This window comes from Python bivittatus, unplaced genomic scaffold, assembly GCF_059951505.1.
Source record: "Python bivittatus isolate LINGU-HERP-01145 unplaced genomic scaffold, Pbiv_v1 ctg000170_np1212, whole genome shotgun sequence".
NCBI classification, from domain to species: domain Eukaryota; kingdom Metazoa; phylum Chordata; class Lepidosauria; order Squamata; family Pythonidae; genus Python; species Python bivittatus.
The window spans coordinates 560,001-583,212 of record NW_028277039.1 but is presented as its reverse complement, the minus strand read 5'-3'; the positions used below and the strand labels follow the sequence as shown (position 1 = coordinate 583,212).

Here is a 23,212-nt window from a genome sequence, read left to right as displayed (position 1 = left end):
GCCAGCAGGCATCCAAGTCACACCCTCATCCTTCCCTCAATGCCCATAGCTGTTAAGAGATTTCAGATTTCTGCCTCATTTCCAAAGCAGCCAATCGCCATTTACCCATTGGGCCTTGCTGCAAGCCGACTGGGCGCTGGGGAAAGAGGAAGGTGGGACCTGGGCTGACCACAGCAGTACGGCAGCACAACAGTGCTATAGCAGCCACAAATTCCCCAAATTTCAATCCCATGGGTCCTAGATTTTGGATGCATTCTGTAAGTTAGCCCATTTGAGGTACCTTGGTTCAAAAACTGTTGCCCTATGATGTACTGTTTCGCCCAGTTAAGGTTACAGACACAAGAATTTTAGTAGTATATAGATTTGCATTATCCTCCAGTTAAAAACTTTACATGCCAGTATATTACATCTAATAAGAATAGATTGCTTACCAGCAACCATGGTCTTTGAATGGTCATTCACGCATATGGCTTTTAAATTTCATTAGGAACCTTCTACAGATAGAGATTTTTGACAGGAAGTATTTTTCAGCGCATATGCTTGTGGAGTCCTTGCTGGCGAGACGATCTTCTGGTCTTTTGTCTCTTTTGAATAGTATGTAGATGCTATTAATCTCTATATGTCTGTTAATTGCTGCCTTGTCTGAACACCAGGCTTCCAAGAATTCTCTTGCATATTTGGATTTAGCTTGGTCTAAAATGCTGATAGTTTCCCAGTTAAAACCATGGTTGAGTCTGTCCATGTGTTGTGAGATTAGGCAGACAATCATATCGCAGACCAGAAGAACACAGTATCATCACCAACTCAAAGCAGAGGACAGAGCAGCCCTCAATAGCCTAAGGAAGGACCAAACCATCATCATCCTCCCAGCAGACAAAGGCCGAGCCACAGTTATTATGGATAAATCACAATACCTGGAAAAAGCCAAAAAGTTATTAGAGGACAAAGAAACCTACATCCCACGTAACACCAACCCAATACAGAAAGTAGACAACCTAATCAAGAGAACCCTCAACGACCCAACCAAGAAAGGCCAGATCACAAAAGAGGAACAGTGGCGGATGAAAAGCAGTGGACCCATCCTCCCACGTTTCTGTGGACGACCAAAAACACACAAGCCTGACGTACCTCTCCGACCAACTGTATCCTTACTAGGGACTCCAACGTACAACAGAGCGAAAGAACTGATAAAAAAGCTCGGACGCCTCACAGAGAACAGTGAATATTCTACCAACTCCTCACTACAGTGCCTCCAGAAAATCAAAGATGTACACATAGATGAAGATGAAATTATGGTCTCATTTGATGTCACGGCACTCTTCATGTCCATAAACCCAGAACTAGCGAAAGAATCCATGTCAGCAGTACTACACAACACACCCGACCTAACCAAACACACCCAGATTGAAATACCCCGGATCATGGACCTCATCAACCTCTGCCTCACCACCTACTTTCAGTGTGATGGACAAATATACCAACAAATCAGAGACACACCCATGGGATCCCCACTCCCAGGACTCATAGCAGAGACTGTAGTGCAACGCCTAGAAACTATAGCACTGCCTCACATACAAGCTAAAGTATGGATCCGGTGTGTAGATGACACCTTTGTCATAATAAAAAAGGAACAACTAGAGAAGACACATGAAACCATCAACAACATCTTCGAAGGAATAAAATTCACCAGAGAGGAAGAAAACAACAACACGCTACCCTTCCTGGATATCCTCATCAGCAGAGGAAACAACAGCAAATTAGAAACCCAAGTTCATCGGAAGACAACCCACACCAATCAAGTACTCCATTACCAAAGCAACAACCCAACCTCCCACAAGAGGAGCTGTGTAAGAACATTGTTCAAGTGAGCAGAAATGCACTGCAGCAACCCAGAACAGCAGAAAAAGGAAAAAGACCACCTATACAACATCTTCCAACAAAATGGATATCCATGTAATTTTATCAAACTTACTACAACACAACCTACACAAGCTATGAAAAGGATCACACTGCCATACATCAGAAACGTCTCAGAAACCACCAACGGACTATTACAACCATATGGCATCTCTGTAGCACATAAACCAACAAAATCACTCCAAAATACCCTAAGTAAACCAAAAGACCCAGTAGCCCAAGAAGAAAAAGCAGGAGTCATCTACAACATACAGTGTAAGGATTGTAACAACCACTGCATAGGACAGACAGGCAGAAGACTAGCAGAGCGCATCCACGAGCACCAACTAGCGGTCAGAAGACATGATGAAAACTCCTTAATCTCACAACACATGGACAGACTCAACGATAGTTTTAACTGGGAAACTGTCAGCATTTTAGACCAAGCTGAATCCAAAAATGCAAGAGAATTCTTGGAAGCTTAGTATTCAGACAAGGCAGCAATTAACAGATACATGGAGATTAATAGCATCTACATACTATTCAAAAGAGACAAAAGACCAGAAGATCGCCTCGCCAGCAATCATCACCCACATAAGCAAAGGTTACCACCAGGCACACAATCAAGCAGCAAACATATGCCAATCAAGGAATTACCAGAGGAGCAAAACAAAAAAAAACCCACCCCCACCCCCACCAGCACTGGCAAGGCAGGCCACAGTATATGAATAGAGAGCAAACCCCATCCCATTTTAGCACTGAAGATTTTACCTGGCCAGGTAATGAAACGTTTGCAAGAAAAGAACCAAGCCCAGAGAACCTCAAGGACTCCACAGTTCAACCCTGAGCTACACATATTCACCTCTATTGGCATATACTTGTAGGCAACACTCAAGTTCCTTATTCAGCTTAATATATTTATAGAATTTATAAAGCTGCTCCACTCACAATTTCTAAAAACAATCAAGTCTAAAAATAAATACAAAACCAGTACAATAAACTACAGTTGATTACCATCTTGGTCTAATGCACAGGAAAAAAGGCAGGCCTTCATGACTCTACAAAAGACTAATGGAGTCAGGGCCATCCAAACCACAGAGGGGAGCTTGTTCCAAAGGGAAGGTGTAGCAACAGAGAAGGCGCATCTCCTAGGTGACACTACTTCAAAGAAGGGACCTGGAGCATGCCCACGCTGTATGATCTCATGGGATGGGCAGGAGTAACAGGCAGCCCTGCAAATAACTTGGCTGTGTGCCATGTAGGGTTTCAACTGCACCTGGAAGCCTACCCTGCAGCTCACAGGTGCACCTCTTACTATTGATATGGCTGTGTTCTGGACTAGTAGCAGCTTGTGGATGGTCTTCAAGGGCAGCCCCATGTAGAGCACATGGCAGAATTGAGGCATGAGTGACTCTGAGCAGGGCCTCCCAATCCAGAATGGGTGCAATCAGAGTACAAGACAGAGTTCTTCCAAAGCCTGCCTGACCACAGCTGCCACCTGCTCTCAAACTCTGTACTGGTTCTGAGCGGGGGAGTGCAGTCCCACCTAGAACCAAATATTAGAAGAGATGAATTATACAGCTATTCAGATCAGGGGGATCAACAATTGACAATTAACAATTAACTCATTACAATTGTTAACTGATAAGGTACTTATAATCTGTCTCACATTTAACCTGCATCACATAATCAACCTGTCTTCTCCTCCCTTCCCACCCAACTCATCCCAAATTATATCCTACATCAGTTTAGCCACTTTCTGCATCTTATGAAATGAGCTGCAGTTCATGAAAGCTTAAGCCTTTCTAAAAAAATGTGTTAGTTGGAAAAGGTACAACTAAAGTCCTTCTCATTTTTTGCTGCCATAGAATCATACAGCTCTCTTCCTACAACAGCGACTGTTTAAAGTTACAACGGTGCTGAACAAATGGTAGTTACGACCAGTCCTCGAAGTTATGGCTGCTGCAGCACCACTGTGATCATGTGATCAAAATTCAGGCACTTGGCAGCCTGCCCACATTTACGACTGCAGTGTGCGCTTCAACCCCACCCACCTCCCTATCTCCCCTCCATCTCTGCCCTTTTGGTTGCCCTGCACTCTACTGCCGCTGCCTACCCCCCCCCCCAGCTGATCTTCACTGTCTTCTTCCTCCCAATGGTGATGAGGCATGCCTGGCCAAGGTAGCTGCTGGCCCTTCACGAGGTCTACACTGGCCTTCAGGGAGGAGCACGAGAAGCATGAGGTCCTCACTTAGCAACAGTGCAGTTCTCACCTAATGACTGCAACCGGGACTACCAGAACTGCTGTCGCTAAGCAGTGCAGTCACATGACGTTTCACCTAACAACCACTTCGCTTAACAATGGAAATTCCAGCCCCAATTAGGGTTGTTAAGCGAGGACTACCTGTACAGGACTATGTATGTAATGGAATTAATGGGATCGTGCTGGATATAAGTCTCAGAACAGGAAACAGGAAATTTCTTCCTGATGAAGAACTGCTGAAAGGAACTTGGTATTATGGACTCCTCTGATTCTGAGGATAAAGAGGAGAACCTGGAAAACTCTCATCCTACAGTTGGGGAGTCAAGAGGTTGTCAGCCAGTTGAGAATAATGACTCAGACCCAGCACAGCTGACGGCTGACTCAAATAACAAGGGAGTCAGATCCTGATCTCGGGAGATCAAATGGGCATCATCAGCTGAAGTGGGCTGAATACCATTCATCTGCGCTGTTCCTTTAATTGGTCGAATTGATTTATTAATTATGTGCCATCGTCATTTTTGACTCACAGAGATCACACAGATTTTCTCCGTGATGATCTATCCCTAACCTGTTCTTTCACGTCTCCCAACAGTGCACAAACAGTGGACAAAGCCAGGAGCAATATAACAGCAGCCCCCAGCTTTCCCCCTTTGTTCTCTTCCTTACCTGCATTTCTTTGGCTTTTCATTTGTGCTTCTTCCCCTCTCCTTGGCTGGCTTTATGACTATGGACTGAATATCATGGACTTCATTTGCTCTAGTCTATCGGATTGCACCTGAACAGTAACTGAGCTTCTCTTCTCAGCTGTTTTTAGCCAATAATACAAGCTGCAGCAAAATGACTCTCTCTGATTTATAATCCTTCAGTCCAAGCTTAACTTTATCTGCTATGTTAACCAATTAATGAACCGAGCTAATAAAACAGTTAGAAACATACTAATTTTCTCCTGTTGTTTGCTGCTTACTTAGTTCAGGACACTTGATAGCAGTACAGATTTTCCAGAACCAGCAAGTGTCACTTCTGAATAAGTCTTCTCTTTATGAAAATCAACACTCAGATGAATGTTTCTGACTTTTTTTTTTAGGAAAGCCCAGCGTAGAACGATCTGTATCAAGTGCCTATACTAGATGCAGATACACCCTCTCAAGGGCAGTGAATCAAAACAATGGCTTGGAGGACCCCCACAGACAGCTGATGTGGCATGAAATCTTACTGGACAGTTGAGCTTCAGTTGTGAGGCATCTATAAAGACCAAAGTAAGGTGCTGTTGCCAATGCCACAAGTGTTCTTTTCAGAACATGTGCCCGTAGCTGGGAAGCTCGTGAACTGTGTGTCCAGTTCTGGAAATGTTAGGAAGTGAATGCAGAAATTGACTTTGTTTCCTTTTCAATAATAATAATAATAATAATAATAATAATAATAATAATAATAATAATTTATTAAACTTGTATGCTGCCTGACTCTTGATGACTCAGAGAGGCTCACAACAATCAAACAAAAAAATTACAATAACATCAATAAAACATAAAAAATAAAGATAACCGAGGGATCTCACTCGTCCTTGCCAAAGGCCTGGGTGAACTGAATGGCTCTAAGTTGGTAGCAATTTGCTTCCGCCACAGGCCCATTGGTGAGATAGTGCTCTAGAGATCACAGCCCTGTGGTTGCACCCAATGCCTGCACCTCCCCAGTCCTACAACTGCTGAGGTCTTTATCATCAAAGAATCATAGCTACAATATGCTAACTTAAAAATCAGTTAAAAAATAACCTAAAGAAAACAAGAATAAACAATTTTCCCCAGCAGCATTGATAGAATCCAAGGAGCATAATCCAAATGATGCAACCGTTATGATAATTAAAAAGGAACTGAGTTAGGTAGTTAAAGAGGAACATATACTTAGAGCATACTTCCTGCCAAAAAGGTAGGTTCTTTCCCATAGAAGCTTCTCAGTGGAATTTCACTGGCCTTGCACTTCCAAGGTGCGCAAGAGCTCCTGCAGCACCTCAAAATGCCTAACCAGAATGTCAGGAGCCCCTGGGGCTACAAGCTGAAGGTGCTGGATTTGGGCACAGCTGCCTGGAGCTGCCTGGACCGTCTGCCTGAAGGCAAGCACTCAGACTGCTTCCTGATGCTCCAAGGCTCACACAGCAAGAGTGCCTGATCGGAGTGCTTCTCCCTCACCTATGCCATAGCCTTGCACAGCTGCTGACCAGCAGCTACTTCTCCTCAGCTACTTCCAGCAACACTGGCAGAAGCATCACTTTGCACAGAAGGTAGTGGGGTGGGAAAGATGCTTGTGAGGCAACCCATTCTCAGCCATAGCCGGGTTTTACCCCCAACTATTGTAGCCACTTATGAAATTAGTGATTTAGCTGATGAAAAGAGTAAATTAAATGAAGTTGGGCCCTGAGGATCACAGACAGCATTCAAAGCATCCTTGTCACTGGCTCTAACTCCCGAGGCCAGCTCTTTCCACCTGCTGCCTCTCCGTTCTGCCAAGCCCTCTTTCCAGAGGTGCCTGTGTGGGCAGTGGGCCTGCTGGACGGTCAGCAGAGTTATTCCTTGTCAAGGCCGTTTGTCATTCTGCAGGCTTGGCTTTGGCAGATTTGTCACATACAAACCTGGTGGAACCCTTGCAGATCCTGTACCTTGCAGGGCATTGCGGTGGCTGCGGAATCTCCTGCTCTTCTGCTCTTTCCTGCGCAAGGAGAGGCCTCGTGCTTTCTGAGCTGAACCTGAAAAACACAGTATCCTTTTGGAAGTGAGAGGCGCAGACCGGGATCTCCACCAGGATGCTTAGGCTGAACAGAGAGGGGGCTTGGTGAGGGAGGAGAGCATGGCTGTTAAGAATTTGGGGATCATTATAGAGGGAAGACTTGTGGGTAGGGATGGACACTGCATTGAGTGGCAGCTTCGGAGAGGAGAAAGCAAGAAGCAACAGGATTGTTACCAGTACAAACCACAAAAAGCTTATCCTTAAAAGCTCAGAATAAATTCAGATTATTTCATGGGATGTAAGGTATCCAAAGCAGCAACAATAATATTTCATGAATGATATCTGTAAATTTGTTTCACTGAACATTAGAGGATTAGGGGACACAAAAATATCTGTAAATTTCCTCTCAACTGCCATGTAACAGAAAAATTGTTTTATTTAAAGCTGCTTTAAACTTTAAAGTGCATAGATTATTCAAGGATAACAATGGACATAATTATCAAGGGAAAATTATCATTTACTGTGGTTTCAATTTATTCTCCAAATCAATGATAAGCACAATTTCTTAGGTAAGTATTTAAAAGGTTAATAAAAGTTGGGGTAGAGAACATGATAAGAGGAGGAGATTTAAACATAAATGCAGGCATCTCTCAGGGGCTGAGTTTCAGAACTCATTCCAGGCAACTCACTTCTAACTCCATTGATAACATACCCAAATTATAACAAAGATAAAGCTTCACAATTGAAATTATGGAAAAATAAAGTTTTTCTGCAAAAACTCCAAACCTTATAATTTAGAAACAGTTGAACAATAATTAGAACAAAAAGTCCCGTGGTGTCAGGTCAATTCCATTTTAAAAGTAATGAAAATTGGTGGAAATATGATAACGTATCTGAGTTTGGGAAGAATACGTTTAAAGTAGTATCTGACACAACTAAACAAAATATTCAATTCACTCCAAAGCTAGGATGGTTACACACTTGATGGCCAGAATAAAAAATGCAAAGTAATAAACTCATTATGTTTTGACTTACAGCAGCCAAATTAGTCATTGCTAAACAACGGATTATTTATTTAGTTAGTTATTTAGCGCCTTCAAATCAGTCCTGACTCCTGAAGACTACATGGAGTAGTCCCTCCAGTTTTCTTCACATTTTCAGAAGTGGTTTTCCACTGCCTTCCTCCTAGAGCTGAGAGAGAACGACAGGCCCAAAGTCCCCAGCTAGCTTCATGCCTAAGGAGGGACTAGAACTCACTGCCTCCCAGTTTCTAACTCAGTGCCTTTAACCACTACACCAAACTGGCTCTCAAAACAATGGAAATATCTGGACAATATTTCAATGGATAAATGGCATAAAATCTCATCTATAGCTTTACTTGGAAATGTCTCTGACAAAATCCATTGCATGACAAGGCAAAGTAGTAGATTGCTGTTTTCAAGGAATGGTGGAATTTCATTGTCTGTATCAGAATTAAGCATCCCGGAAACAACTTGTATCAAATATTTTGGGCATGTTAAAATGTACCAGCACCAGGTACATTTTTGAAATTCAAATAATTAAAAAGAAGATATGTGATTAATTCATCTTGTCCAAATCTGACACCACACTGATTTGCACAAGAAAAGGAGAGAGGGGCACATAGCTAAAGATGAGTAAAGGAAGCTTTCAGAAACTTTAGAAATTGTAAAAGAGATGTTAAAACTCAGAAGAAGCTGAGGCTTGTAAGAGATACCAGAAACAGCAAAAAGGGTCCTCTGGATAGGTTACTTTCTAATAAGAAAGCTAACAATGGTATGGGTCCATTAAAAGGAAAAACTGGTGAATGGTTAGTAATGGTTAGAAAACAAAAGTTCTTAACTTCTATTTTGCATTATCTTCTCTTAAAAGGGAAATTGAGTCTTTACTGGTCATTATTATGCATTATTATTATCTGCAATTTAGGATGCAGGAGAAGGCAAACATGAATTCAGGTCTCTAACCCCAGATGGATTATGTTCCAGGATGCTAAATCATGCCAGACTAATCCTATTTCCTTCTTCGTTAGGAGATAATTCTATAAAGGGAAGGAGATAAAATAGCTTCATCAGGAGAAGGTTACGGATGTGTACATGGACCTCAACAAAGCCTTTGACAGTGTGCCTCCTGGTATGCTCCTTAGCAAAACGTACACTACACACAAGTTGAGCTGAGACATTTAAAAAGCTTGCAAATGACACAAAGCCGGGAGAAGCGACTAATGTTTTAGATGAAAGAGAGAAGACTGAAAAAGATCTTTGACAGGCTTCAGCACTTGTGGGATCTTTGGGAAGTTGATTTTTATTTATTTATTCATTCATGAAAGTATAATTAAATAAATGTATTTTGTTTGGTCCCCCCCCCCCCAAATTTGGTATAATCCTCTATTCATTCCTTCAGGATCCACAGGACAATTTAACTACTTGAAATTGCTGTGAGGGGCAGCTTCATAGAAACTATCCATCAAGCTACTTCCTCTAATCTCTATCACAAGTATTGTAATAAAATGTAATCACATTTGTTGCAATTCCTGGGGCCTTGTGGAAATTGCTGTTTCCCAGTTCATGAATGAGTGAGATAGATTTGGAGGGAGATATCTGAGAACTTTCTACAATTTCCGTTCCTCTCCCATTTTCAAAAGTCAAATGAAAAAACCACGGAACAAAATTTAGCAGTTCTGGAATATTTTTAGTGAGGATAAGATACAGAGGAGAGACCATACCATAAAATAAATAGTGAGATATAGCACCCCCAGGAAAGCAAAAATAGGGTTGAGAGTCCACATAAATTGCTTTGATTTTAATACAATGAGAAGACCAATAAAACACAAACTAGTCTTTGAAACTACTGGTAGTGCTTGTTTAGCAACTACCTCAGACAGCGACCGTTCACAGTTACAACAGGGATGAAAAAGTAACTTTGTGACCAATGCCCGCATTTATGACCTTTGCAGCATTGTCCTGGGCCTGACCCATTTTTTTCTTCCCTTCCCCGCAAAGAGGGGAGAGATTGCTTAAACAAGCTATCTCTTCCTGAGCTGCTTTTTCCACAGCCCAGTGCTTCCCTAAGAAGTGCTAACCGCAAGTTAACTGCTGATGCCTGAAATTGCCAAGTTTCCACTAAAGGCTTTTCTTGCCTCCTAAGCAGCTCCAGCACGCATGAGCACACTAGGCAAACAGCCAGTACTAGCACATTCCTTTCAATGTGTATTCCCCATTGTGTGCCTGCTTACTCTCTTGTAATCCCTTCCTCTCCAATGAATGTAAATACAAACATCTATTTTTTTCTTGCTAATTATCCCAGCGCCATGGTGAGCATTCCAAAGGGCAGGGGAGTAGGGAAAAAGGGCTTAACAACCAAGTTGCTGGACCTCATTGTGGTTGCTAAATGAGAACTACCTGTATTAAACAAGAAAAATAAAAATCTATGGAAACTGCTGTAAACTCAGAAATGAGAAAGGAGCTAGATCTTTTAGAATCTCACCCAGAGCACTTTTCTCAGTCAGAAGTAATTCCTCAAAAATCAGCTTCTGAAAATGGAACGTGTTCACTGAATTCATTACTACATAATGAAATATTGTAGGAATAACTAGAAATCAGGCAAAATTCCAGAGCACACCATGGCTAGTACCTGATAAAGGATTCACGATCATCTGTCAGGAAGGACCAGCGATATTTGATAAGAAGGGGACTGCAATTGTTCATAGTGATGTCACGTATAACTTCTGTGTCATTCAAGATGCAGCCAAAATTGAGATCCATTGTTTGGAAGTGGAGGTTTGGGAAATGCACTTCTCCCCGGAGATCGACATAGTCCACATGAGGATGCTCCAAGTAACGCAAAATTAGAACTTCTTCTGATACTCGACTGCACAGGTCATCTCTATAGATGGGGTCAAATCTGATAGAAAGATGATGTATCTCTCCAACACCCATCATTAAAGGCTGAATTGGAAACAAAGTTAAATACATATTAGTGATATGCAAAACAGTTTGTGCATGAAGGGTTCTGTGCATGGAACAGCTGTTTTTGGAATGGCTCAAACATGCCTAGATACAGGTCTAGATACAGAATGAAATGGGACCTGATTTTTTTTCCAGGTATGTACATATGTATGGAAATTTACTGGCCTCCCAACTCCAGTGGACCCTGAATGGACTGAAGCACTAAGCAGAAGTCAAATGGGCGTGGGACGGAGGGGAGAACAGGAGAAAGCCAAGGATGCTGGCAGCAACTAAGGGGAAGCAAGGGAGGGAGGTAACAGAAAGCACCAGAAAGATGAGGGGGAGAACTTCTTTATTCTTCAAATTTGTAAAACTGACCAACTCCATAATGACTCTGACTGGCATACAATATTAGGAACAGATTAGAATGATTAAAAGACCTGAAAATATATATTAGGCTGGAATTAAAATATGTATTATGCTGATAAGTCATGCTGAGGGATAGAGGAGAGAGAAATGAGGCACATCAGTCTTCCTTACTCACCCTGAAAAATCACTCTGATTTTGTCCAGGTTTTATTTTGCCCAAAAATATTCTGGGATTTGTTTCTGTCAAACCAATATCTGAAATTTGGCAGAATTTCCAAAACCTGATTTGCTTGTTTTGGAGTTGAAACAAAACACATGCATGCTCCTAACTGTATTTTTCTCATACTGTAATCCATTAAGACTTTCTATCCCTCTAGCATCTGAGACTGTTTTGCTATCCGGGATGTGAACTGTATTCAGATCAAAGACAGTTCTCTTACCTGTTCAGGAGCTGGAATCACTTTGTGACTCATGTCACAGAGGGCAAAGGGTTCTTGCAAAGAAAGAACAACTCTGAGTGGCAAAGAGGAAATGTTCTTCAAGGACAGAGGTTTGTACTGTGCAGTCAAAATGTCACTAGGGTTCTGGAGAAAAAGCAAATATAATGATAAATTATCACACACACAGGCAGGTGCGCACACACAAAAAAACAGGTAGAATCACAATATGGTATGAGTTAGAAAAGGCCGCTGAAGTTCAATCTGTTACTTAGTGCAGGACTACTATATTTTTAAAATATTTCTTAAGAATACTCATGTCTTCTGTACCACTAGACTAGATATGATGTAAATGGTGTGACTCTTCCTTCCCTCCAGAATCAAGGTTTCTTGCCCCCATCAAAGGCAGGAATTCAGACCTCTGCCTGGGACAGAGGCTGAAACAGATAAAAAGAGAAACAAGGGGGAATAGTGTCATCAAGAGGGAGAGAGACAGGAAAAATAAGTCAGAAAAAAGAAGATGGCTGTACAAATGATGAACATGTAATTGCCAAGATGTATAAACTCTTGCTGAAATTTGAAATGGAGGACAAGCAAGTGAAAGAGTAAAATGGGCTAAGAATGTTGGACATAACATATTGTTGGCATAGTGGAAAAACATGTGGTTGAAGGAATTAAAATTCACATTCTGTTACAACTTAAAAGAGAACTTTTATAAAATGATATACCATTGGTATGTGACTCCAGAAAAGTTATTTAGAATGTATAAAGGTACAGTGGGGCTAAAAAGTATTTAGTCAGCCACCAATTGTGCAAGTTCTCCCACTTAAAAAGATGAGACAGGCCTGTAATTTTCATCATAGGTATACCTCAACTATGAGAGACAAAATGGGGGAAAAAATCCAGAAAATCACATTGTCTGATTTTTAAAGAATTTATTTGCAAATCATGGTGGAAAATAAATATTTAGTCACCTACAAACAAGCAAGATGTCTGGCTCTCACAGACCTGTAACTACTTCTTTAAGAGGCTCCTCTGTCCTCCACTCGTTACCTGTAGTAATGGCACCTGTTTGACCTTGTTATCAGTACAAAAGACACCTGTCCACAACCTCAAACAGTCACACTCCAAACTCCACTATGGCCAAGACCAAAGAGCTGTCAAAGGACACCAGAAACAAAATTGTAGACCTGCACCAGGCTGGGAAGACTGAATCTGCAATAGGCAAGCAGCTTGGTGTGAAGAAATCAACTGTGGGAGCAATAATTAGAAAATGGAAGACATACAAGACCACTGATAATCTCCCTCGATCTGGGGCTCCACGCAAGATCTCACCCTGTGGGGTCAAAATGATCACAAGAATGGTGAGCAAAAATCCCAGAACCACACGGGGGGACCTAGTGAATGACCTGCAGAGAGCTGGGACCAAAGTAACAAAGGCTACCATCAGTAACACCCTACGCTGCCAGAGACTCAAATCCTGCAGTGCCAGACGTGTCCCCCTGCTTAAGCCAGTACATGTCCGGGCCCATCTGAAGTTTGCTAGAGAGCATTTGGATGATCCAGAAGAGGATTGGGAGAATGTCATATGGTCAGATGAAACCAAAGTAGAACGTTTTGGTCTAAACTCAACTCGTCGTGTTTGGAGGAGAGAGAATGCTGAGTTGCATCCAAAGAACACCATACCTACTGTGAAGCATGGGGGTGGAAACATCACGCTTTCGGGCTATTTTTCTGCAAAGGGACCAGGATGACTGATCTGTGTAAAGGAAAGAATGAATGGGGCCATGTATCGTGAGATTTTGAGTGAACACCTCCTTCCATCAGCAAGTGCATTGAAGATGAAATGTGGCTGGGTCTTTCAGCATGACAATGATCCCAAACACACCGCCCGGGCAACGAAGGAGTGGCTTTGTAAGAAGCATTTCAAGGTCCTGGAGTGGCCTAGCCAGTCTCCAGACCTCAGCCCCATGGAAAACCTTTGGAGGGAGTTGAAAGTCCATGTTGCCCAGCGACAGCCCCAAAACATCACTGCTCTAGAGGAGATCTGCATGGAGGAATCGGCCAAAATACCAGCAACAGTGTGTGAAAACCTTGTGAATGTAAGGTTTGCCACATTCGACAGAGAAACTCCCGTGACACGTGTGGTTCACAAAAGAGGTTTACTCATGCGTAACGTAGCAGTCACAAGCAAAGCCAGGACTGGCTTGGTACAATTGCATCACTTGTTATATTCCCCCCTTCCCGCGCTTTTTTCGCCCTGCGATCGTGTTACCGCTGCGGATTATCGGCCCCCCAATAATCCCTCTTAATTGTCCATGATGTTATCAGCGTAGAATTAAAACTTCCGCTGTGGTTTTCCTGTTTGGCTGGGCGCAGGTGGCCCATTAATTAGCGGCGCTTTCAGTTCCTCTTTCCCTCGCTAGCTGCCGCCAGTGGAGTTCGCGTGGTTTGGCTGCGAGCTTCCCCGAAGCCACGTGCTGACCGAACCTGACATACCGCCCCCCTGAAGACAAATCCCCCCCCGAATTTATTTCGGTTTCCCGGGGTATTTGTTGTAAAAGTCCCGCACTAGGTCCGGCGCTCTTATGTGGGTTTTCCTTACCCATTCGCTGTGGGACTTGGGAAAATGTTTCCATTGCACTAGGAGCTGGACCTGCCCCTTGTGCCTCCTGGCGTCCAGTATCTGATTGATCTCGAAATGCTGCTCCCCACCGACCATGATGGGTGGTGGCACCCCCTCTGCCTTGTGCCAGGCGTTCCCTGGCTGGTGCAGCTTTAGCAGGCTGCAGTGGAACACCGGGTGGATCTTCCCGAGGCTTTTCGGGAGCGTCAGCCTGATGGTTACTGGATTGATGACCTCTGCAATGGGGAACGGCCCCACAAACCTCGGGCTGACTTTCTTCGATGTCTGGTGTGTCTTTAGGTTTTTGGTTGACAAATACACCTGGTCCCCCACTTTCCACTGCCCCTCGGGAAGTCTCTTGCAGTCCGCGTGTTTTTTGTAATCGGCTTTGGCTCTTTGCAATGCCGCGTGCGCCGCTCGCCGGGTGGCGTCGATTTGGGCGAACCAGGCGTCCAGGGAGTTGATTTGGGATTCCGGCTGAGGCAACTCCGGCATGGGGACGAAGTCTCTCCCGGTGGCTACTTTGAATGGAGAAAAGCCGGTACTTTTGTGGACGGCGTTATTGTATGCTACTTCCGCGAATGGCAGTAGCTCCGCCCAATCGTCCTGTTGGTGTCCCACGTAGCAGCGGAGGTACTGTTCGAGCCCCCCATTCAGGCGTTCCGTGGCTCCGTCCGTCTGCGGGTGCGCCGCGGAGGAAAGGGCTTGCTTCGTTCCCACCCGCTTCAGGAACTCCCTCCAGAACCGCGCGATGAAGTTGCCGCCCCGATCGCTGACGACCCGTCGGGGCACGCCGTGCAGCCGGTAAATATGTTGCACGAACAGCCTCGCCAACCTCTCTGCCGTGGGGACTCGCCGGCACGCTACAAAGTGCGCTTGTTTGGAGAATAAGTCCGTAACCACCCAAATGGCAGTCTTCCCCTTACTCTCCGGGAGCTCTACTATGAAGTCCATGGCGATCTTTTGCCATGGGCCGTCGGGGTCCGCTACCGACTGGAGTAACCCCCTAGGCTTGCCTTTGGCCCCTTTCGCCGTCGCGCACACCGGGCAACCCCCCGAGTATGCCTCCATGTCTTTCCGGAGCGTTGGCCACCAGAACTGCCGCCGAATTAAGTGGAGCGTCTTCACGAAGCCGTAATGCCCCGCATTCCGGCTGTCGTGGGCTCTTTCCATGACCCCCCGTCGGCACCCCTTGGGCACGTACAACTTCCCTTCGTGCCACCACAAACCCTCTTGGCTGGTTAGCGCTTCTCGGTTTTGCTTGAGCCAAGCGTCCCGCTCCGCCGCCTCCGCAAACCCTTGCTTTACTTCAGGCGCCGCGTCCCGTCGCTCCCCCTTGGTCTGGCTCCGGGTTACCGCCTTTGCAGCCAGCCTGCTGGCAGGGATGATGGAGTCCACAATCTCCTCTCGTAGGCTGGCGTGCTGGGGCATGCGAGACAACCCGTCTGCTAGGAAGTTGCGCTTCCCGGGGATGTGTTTTAGGGTGAACCTGAACCTCCCGAAGTATTGGGACCACCACGCCTGTTTGGGGGATAGCTTACGCGGGGCCTTCAGGGCCTCGAGGTTCTTGTGGTCCGTCCACACCTCAAATGGTTCAGCTGCCCCCTCCAATAGATGCCTCCACGTGGCTAGCGCCCACTTGACGGCGTACGCCTCTTTCTCCCACACCATCCACCTTCTCTCTGTCTCCGTGAATTTGCGGGAGGCGTAGGCGCATGGGTGGATGGCCCCCTCCGGGCTGGGCTGGAGCAGGACCGCCCCCGTTGCCACATCTGACGCATCTACTTGTATGATAAACCGCCGATCTGGGTCGGGATGGCGCAGGATCGGCTCCGCTGTGAACCGCCATTTTAGCTCCTCAAACGCCCCCTTGCATTCCGCAGTCCACGCGAGTGTCATGCTGGGCTTGGGGGGTTTTCCAGTGTCCTTGGTTTTTAGTAAGTCTGTCAGGGGAAGGGCGATTTGGGCGAAGTTCGGTATAAACTGTCTGTAGAAGTTCACAAACCCCAAGAAGCTTTGAAGTTGCCTCCGGGTTCGCGGCGCTTCCCAGCCCAGAACATCTTTTACTTTCGCCGGGTCCATCTCAATTCCCCGACTGGATATCCGGTACCCGAGGTAGTCCAGCTGCTCCCGATGAAATTCGCATTTTGATAGCTTCGCGTACAGCTGCGCCTTCAGCAGTCTCTGGAGCACCGTGCGCACCAGGCTCACATGCTCCGCCAGGGTTTCGGTGTAGATGAGGATGTCGTCCAGGTAGACCAGGACGCCCCGGTAGAGTAGGTCATGCAGCACCTCATTTATTAGCTGCATAAACACCCTCAGGGCCCCTTTTAATCCGAACGGCATCACGGAAAACTGGTAGCTTCCGAGCGGCATGTTGAACGCCGTTTTCCACTCATCTTTTGCGCGGATCCTGACCCTAAAGTAAGCTTCGCACAAGTCCAGTTTTGTGAACACCCTCCCCTTGGATAGGTGCGACATTAAGTCCTTCATCAGGGGGAGGGGGTATTTGTACTCGGTGCTGATTGCGTTCAGCCCCCGGTAGTCCACGCACATCCGGAGCGAGCCATCCTTCTTCTCCCGGAATAGTACCGGGGCCGCTAATGGTGACTTCGCGGGTTGGATGAATCCCCGCGCTAGGTTCTTGTCTATGAACTCCCACAGAGCCCCCATCTCCCTCATTGACAGGGAGTACATTTTCGGTTTGGGCAGCTTTGCCCCTGGCTCTAACTCGATGGCGCAGTCACTGGGTCAGTGTGGAGGGAGCTGGTCAGACTCCTTCTCCCCGAACGCCACCGCCAGGTCTCGATATTGCCTCGGGATTCCGCCGCTCGTCGTGGGTTCCCCGGACTCTGTCCCTCGTTTTGCAGTTGTTCCGCCAGTCGCCGCTGCCTTCCCATGCCTCGGGATCGTTGCGAGACTCCGGGGTTCCGGCGCTGCTGTTGCTGCTGTCGCCGGCCGGGTCTCGGGCTCTGTCTGCTCTCGTGTCGCCTCCCTGTGCCTCGGATCCTCCACTTGTCCGTCTGTGGTTGCGGTCGCGCCCGTTGCCATGGCCCAGTCCCGTCTGCTCTCGCGCTCCGCCGGGCTCTCGACCCCGAATCGCACTGCCTCCGCCATCCAGTCGACCCGTGGGTTCCGTCGCCGCAGCCACGCCAAGCTGAGCACCACCGTGTAGTCGGCCACCGGGACCACCACAAATCTTAGTTCTTCCCGGTGGCTCCCGATCGTCATCTGGACCGGCTCAGTGTAATACTGAGCTGCCCCCCCCCCCGCCAGCGAGCCGTCTAGCTGGCTGAATGCAATGGGTTCCTGGAGGCGCCTCAGCTGTAGTCCGAGTCCCGAGACCACAGCTGGGTGCATCAAGCAGTGGGTGCAGCCTGAATCCAGCAGCGCCCGCAGCTGTGCCTCCCCTCCGGATCTCACCCCCCGGATGTGTATCCTCACCCAGAACGGAGGCCAGTCCTCATCCCCGATTGGGTCCGCGCGCCTCGGTTCCCCTGCTCGCACTGGGACGCCGTTCAGTGCGAGCGTGCCTCGTTTCCCGCCGGCTCCGAGTCCTCTCCGGAGGATGCCGTCTCCGGGGTCGACCACCCCATCCGTCCTCTTTCAGTCACCGCCGCCACTGCACTCTTCTGCAGTCGGTCGCCGGCCCTTTTCCTGGTAGGACGCGGGGGCTTGACTTCGGGCCGTGGTGAGGCTCCTTCCCGCTCCGTCGGGCACTGCGCCGCTCGGTGGCCTCTGCCTCCGCACCGGAAGCACAGGTTCGGGGTTTTGGTTGCCTCTCACCCCCTGGTGGACTGCTGCCGACTGCTCCGCCTTTCCTCTGGGGGTCTCTCCCTCAGTCGGTCCCTCATCTGGTCCCGTCGCCTCGCGCTTTGTTGAATCTGCCGCCACGCCGATTCCGCCGTTCCGGCCAGCCAGATCCAATCTTTCACTGTGGACGAGTCATCCCGCACCAGTGCCCGCTCCAGGATCTCTGGATTGAGCCCCCTCTTAAAATACTTCACCCTCAGGGACTCCGGCCAGTCTGTGAGCTTCTCTACCAACCTCCGGAACTCCAGGGCGTACTCTGATAACGACTTGTCCTGCTGTCTGAATTGCAGGATGTCGTCCTCAGCCCACTTGGCGCTCAATGTGTCCTCGAATCTGTCCTGGAGCGCCTTCATGAAGTCCGGGAAACTCCGCAGTTCCGCCGCGTTGGCGTCGTACAGTCCGATCACCCAGCTAGCCGCTTGGCCGTCTAACAGCTCGGCCACGTAGGATACTCTATCCTTGTCCCTAGCGAATAGGTGACCACCCCTCTGCATGAAACCCCTGACGCGCGTCAAGAAGTGCGGCAGCTGTTCAGGGTTCCCTGAGAACTTCCCGGTGATGCCTCAAAGTCTCAGGGCGTCCGCCGCCCGTCGGTCCACCGACCAGGGCATCGTGGGCGGTGCCAGCTGGGGTGCCGGGCTGCCAACCCTGTTGCTCGTGCCATCGCTCACCGCCGATGGTCCTGCTCTCTGTGGCAAGGTCTGGAGCATCGCCTCCACGGCGTTTAGGCGCCGCTCGACCCTCTCCTCTAGTCAGGCGAGCTTCCCGTCCCGCTTGCGGTTCCGGGCCCCCGGATCCCGGGTCATCGTGACGCTTGAGCTGTCTGGCCCTTGGTTCACGCACATCGACCACTGCTCCATTGGAGGGTCCCCGGCCCTGGCCGCTGCCCCGTCGCTCCCGGGTGGCTCTGACCATCCCTCCTCGAGTCCGGGTTCCTCGTGCTCCAGCTGACCCACGGATTCCTCGTCGCTGGTCATGCCTGTATTAGAAAGGGAAACGTTCCTCGGTGGCACCGGGTAGCGCTAACGGTGAGTCCTGGCTTTATGTAAGGTTTGCCCCGTTCGACAGAGAAACTCCCGTGACACGTGTGGTTCACAAAAGAGGTTTACTCATGCGTAACGTAGCAGTCACAAGCAAAGCCAGGACTGGCTTGGTACAATTGCATCACTTGTTATATTCCCCCCTTCCCGCGCTTTTTTCGCCCCGCGATCACGTTACCGCTGCGGATTATCGGCCCCCCAATAATCCCTCTTGATTGTCCATGATGGCAGGTTCGGTCAGGGTCCATTGTCCTTGATTGGCAGTCCCCCTCCGGCTTGGGTTGGTCCCCCCCCGTTACGTGCAAGCCCGAGGGTTTTGTGTTGCGCGGCAATCTTGTTTCGCTGCCTGCGGCCCTGTTCATTGTTGGCTCGCGCCGTTATCAGTGTATAGTTAAAACTTCCGCTGCGGTTTTCCTGTTTGGCTGGGCGCAGGTGGCCCATTAATTAGCGGCGCTTTCAGTTCCTCTTTCCCTCGCTAGCTGCCGCCGGTGGAGTTCGCGTGGTCTGGCTGCGAGCTTCCCTGAAGCCCCGTGCTGGCCGAACCTGACAATGAAGACTTACAGAAAACGTTTGACCTCTGTCATTGCCAACAAAGGCTATATAACAAAGTATTGAGATGAACTTTTGATATTGACCAAATACTTATTTTCCACCATGATTTGCAAATAAATTCTTTAAAAATCAGACAATGTGATTTTCTGGATTTTTTTCCCCATTTTGTCTCTCATAGTTGAGGTATACCTATGAAGAAAATTACAGGCCTCTCTCATCTTTTTAAATGGGAGAACTTGCACAACTGGTGGCTGACTAAATACTTTTTTGCCCCACTGTACCTCAAATTTATGTTGGAAATGTCGACAACATGAAGGGTCGTTTTATGATGTTTGGTGGACTTGTAAAAAAGCCAGAAAGTTTTGGGTTCAAATACATATAATGATACAAAGAATTTTAAAGATTAAGAATTCAACTGAAACAGACAACTAGAAAAAAGCTGTGGAAGATTATTTTTATATATGATCACTGCTGCAAGACAAGTACATGCACAAAAATGGAAAGATTCTGAAATACCCACAATGGAGGAATAGCTGGTGAAGATGATGGAATTAGCAGAGATGGAAAAATTAACTTGTTTGCTTAGAGAAAGATCAATTAGTACAGTGGTACGCTTCTGTTCACGACCAATTTGGGTCACGAACAGCTCCGTTCACAAAATTTTGCTTCCATTCGCGAACGCCGGATCGGGTGACGAACAGGATCCGCGGCCATTTTCCCTGCCGTGACACGTGGTCGTGGCTTCCTATAGGGAGGGGGACTCTCCCTCCAAGCAATAACCGCTCCCTACCCGCCTTCCTGTCCTCCAAGACCTGTACCCTACTGACATGCAGCTCTCTACAATTAACTCTGAAGAAATCTGGCCCACAAAACCTTACAGATTGTACACCCCTTTCATAGCTGGACCTTCCTGCTCTCAGTAACTCAGTTATAATGCTTCTCTAGGAATATTTCTCTAAACGGTAGAATGAAGCCAGAGAATCCAAAAGAGCAGAAAAGAAAAACTCAAGACTGGAAGGAGCAGAAATACATTCTCAATATTTTGATGGTCTGCAAATTTGCCTAGAAAGAACAGTGATATTCCTCTCCACCCCTCTTTTCTTTTTAATTGTCAGTGGAGAGCAATGGAATGGCCACAGAGTTTCCTGCATCCTATTCAGTGCAGGGACCCAGCTCAAAGCATCCCAAACTGGTGGCTCTCCAGCATTCCTCTCTGAGTCACGGCTTTCATCGCTCTTACAGTGGAGGGTTTTTCCCTGGCATTTAACTTATTCTGTGTCCTGCACTAAGAGCAAGGGAAAACAACTCTTCACATTTTCAAGTATAGGGAGGAGGTATAAACTCTTGCGTGCACTGAACCGCCAGTTCAGAAGAGTCCACGTCCCTATCAAGAAATGCATGTTTGGTTCTGGGGAGGCCTGTTTTGGGAGGGCATGGGAATTAGAAAAAGCGCAGGCCACTGGCAGGGGCCTCCGGCAGGTAAAAGGAAATAAGGAAACAAGGTACTGGAAAGATCAGGGGGCAGAGGAGGCAGGCTAGTTGGCTATGCCACTCCTGAAGCTAATGACATTGGCGGTGGCTGAGGGGAAGTAGGGGAAGAAAGATGCTGGAAAGATTGGGAGGGGGCAAGAGGAAGGTGGCTCACATGCCATGCAGAAAAGGAAGGGAAAGAAGGGAAGGGCCACCAGTCTTGCCCCGTTCAGCCTCTTAAGGCTGCTCTGGATTTTCTGTCAGCCAAAATCCAGAACAACCAAAATGTTCCCGGTTCAGCCAATGGTTCAAAAAAATGTGTTTCTTTCAGGCTCAAAATGAAATGCGTCCACTCCACATTTGTCTTTCCTCAAGGCTAAACATAACCAGCATGCACCCACTTCATTGTTATGCCATCCAGCCCACGCTGACCTTATTTGCTAATCAGAACGTCTCTGTGCATCTTATATTTTATCATTACATTAACTTCCTTTCTTAGGAAGACTGATTAGGACAGAACTTGATTTCAAGGATAGGGTACGTAGGCAGTGGTGAAACAAAAGTAGATTTTTTGTTGTGAAAAGTATTTTTTCTGCCCTCCCTATTGAAAAAAAAAATTAAAATCCTGCCCACCTATCAGGAATGCCTGTTCTGAATTGGAAAAAAAAAACAAAAAAGTGATTTTTGGTTTTACTTAACAGATGAGTTTTTGAGATGAGAGGCAGGGTTATTCCTCATATAAGGAACTAAGCATATCTTAGCTGCAAGGCATTAGGATGATCTCATGGCTAAATATTATGATTAAAAAAACATATTTATATTATCATGTGTGCCACTCCAATCTAAGCCACCTAGAATCACAAATGTGAGATGGGTGGTTATATAAATTGAATAAATAGAATAAATACATCTTGAGGTGACTCTAGTAGTCTCCAGCCCCAACCGTATTAGCTTTCTGTAATGCCTTGAAGACCTCGTTTTGTTACTGAGTCTGGGCACTGAATGTGTCAGTCCTACAAGATAGACCAGATTAGGAAACCAAAGTCATGCAGGCCAATACTGCTTTTATTATAATATTATAATATTATAAACAGAATCTCACAAGTCTGAATGTGCTTTCCCCCTCTTTATATTTGTGAGAATCAGGAAGGGTCTTGTCTGAGATGTTTTCTCTGATTACATTTCTGCCCCGGCCTCAGATTCCTTTTATCTGACAGTTGCCTTATTAGCAGCTCTTCTTCCTATTCCTCATGGTTATACCTTCTACCCCTTTACAATATATGGTTCAGCCCATATCATGGTTAATTGTGTTCATTGGTTTTTATCTCAGTTGCTGTATAAGTTATTTATTATTGTGTTATGATGTTTTTGTCTTGTTTTATTCATTGTTAGCCATCCAGAGTCATATCATTTGAGATGGGTGGCTGTATAAATTGAATAAAATAAATAATTTATAATTTATGACATACTCTCAGACTCTGCCTATTAGCTGTCCAAATTAACATTGATGTCTTTATTTTCATGAATGTTATGAGATGGCTATTACCGTATTTTTCCGACAATAAGACGCCCCCATGTACAAGACGACCCCCACCTTTCCAGCCCAAAATTAAAAAATCAATATTTTAAAGATAGTGCAGAACACATTTTTATTGAGTAATTAGTTAACATTGACCTGATACACTTGGTGGGAGGAGGTCCAAACCGTCTCTCTGCAGCTCTATTTCCAGGCTCTTTTGCATAACTGATTACATTCAAGCACGAGTGAAATTGCAGATAGCTTGTCTCTGCAATCAGCCTTCCTCTAATTGGTTTGTCCAGCATCAGCTGACGTCAGTTACATCAGGCTCGTGATTGGAGGAAGTCTGTTTGGGAGACAAGCTATTTCACTCGTGATTGGAGGCTAGCAATAGGAGGAAGCCTCTCTGCAGAAACAAAGCATGGGCAGTTTGGAACCGTGCGATTCTCGGCTGACTTCCTTGAATAAGACGCCCTTCAGTTTTTAGGGTAAGGATTTTAGAAAAAAGTATTGTCTTATAGTCGGAAAAATACGGTACTTCTGAGAAC

General features: G+C 46.5%; 1 protein-coding gene across 11 annotated transcripts in view; it reads right to left on the bottom strand.

The window, feature by feature from the left end:
- HYDIN (HYDIN axonemal central pair apparatus protein) overlaps positions 1-23,212 on the bottom strand; it is a 346,241-nt gene that overhangs the window by 195,892 nt on the left and 127,137 nt on the right. For 10 of the 11 annotated variants that reach the window (XR_015795149.1, XM_088135435.1, XM_088135430.1 and 7 more), the window contains 3 exons: positions 11,648-11,791; positions 10,526-10,839; positions 6,783-6,896 (listed from right to left, as the gene is read on the bottom strand). Coding sequence is in view for 10 of the 11 variants with exons in the window: in XM_088135435.1 (XP_087991561.1) it covers positions 6,783-6,896; positions 10,526-10,839; positions 11,648-11,791 (572 nt within the window). In the remaining variant the exon portion in view is untranslated. The remainder of the gene's footprint in view (positions 1-6,782; positions 6,897-10,525; positions 10,840-11,647; positions 11,792-23,212) is intronic. The other variant, XM_088135427.1, reaches the window with a different exon arrangement.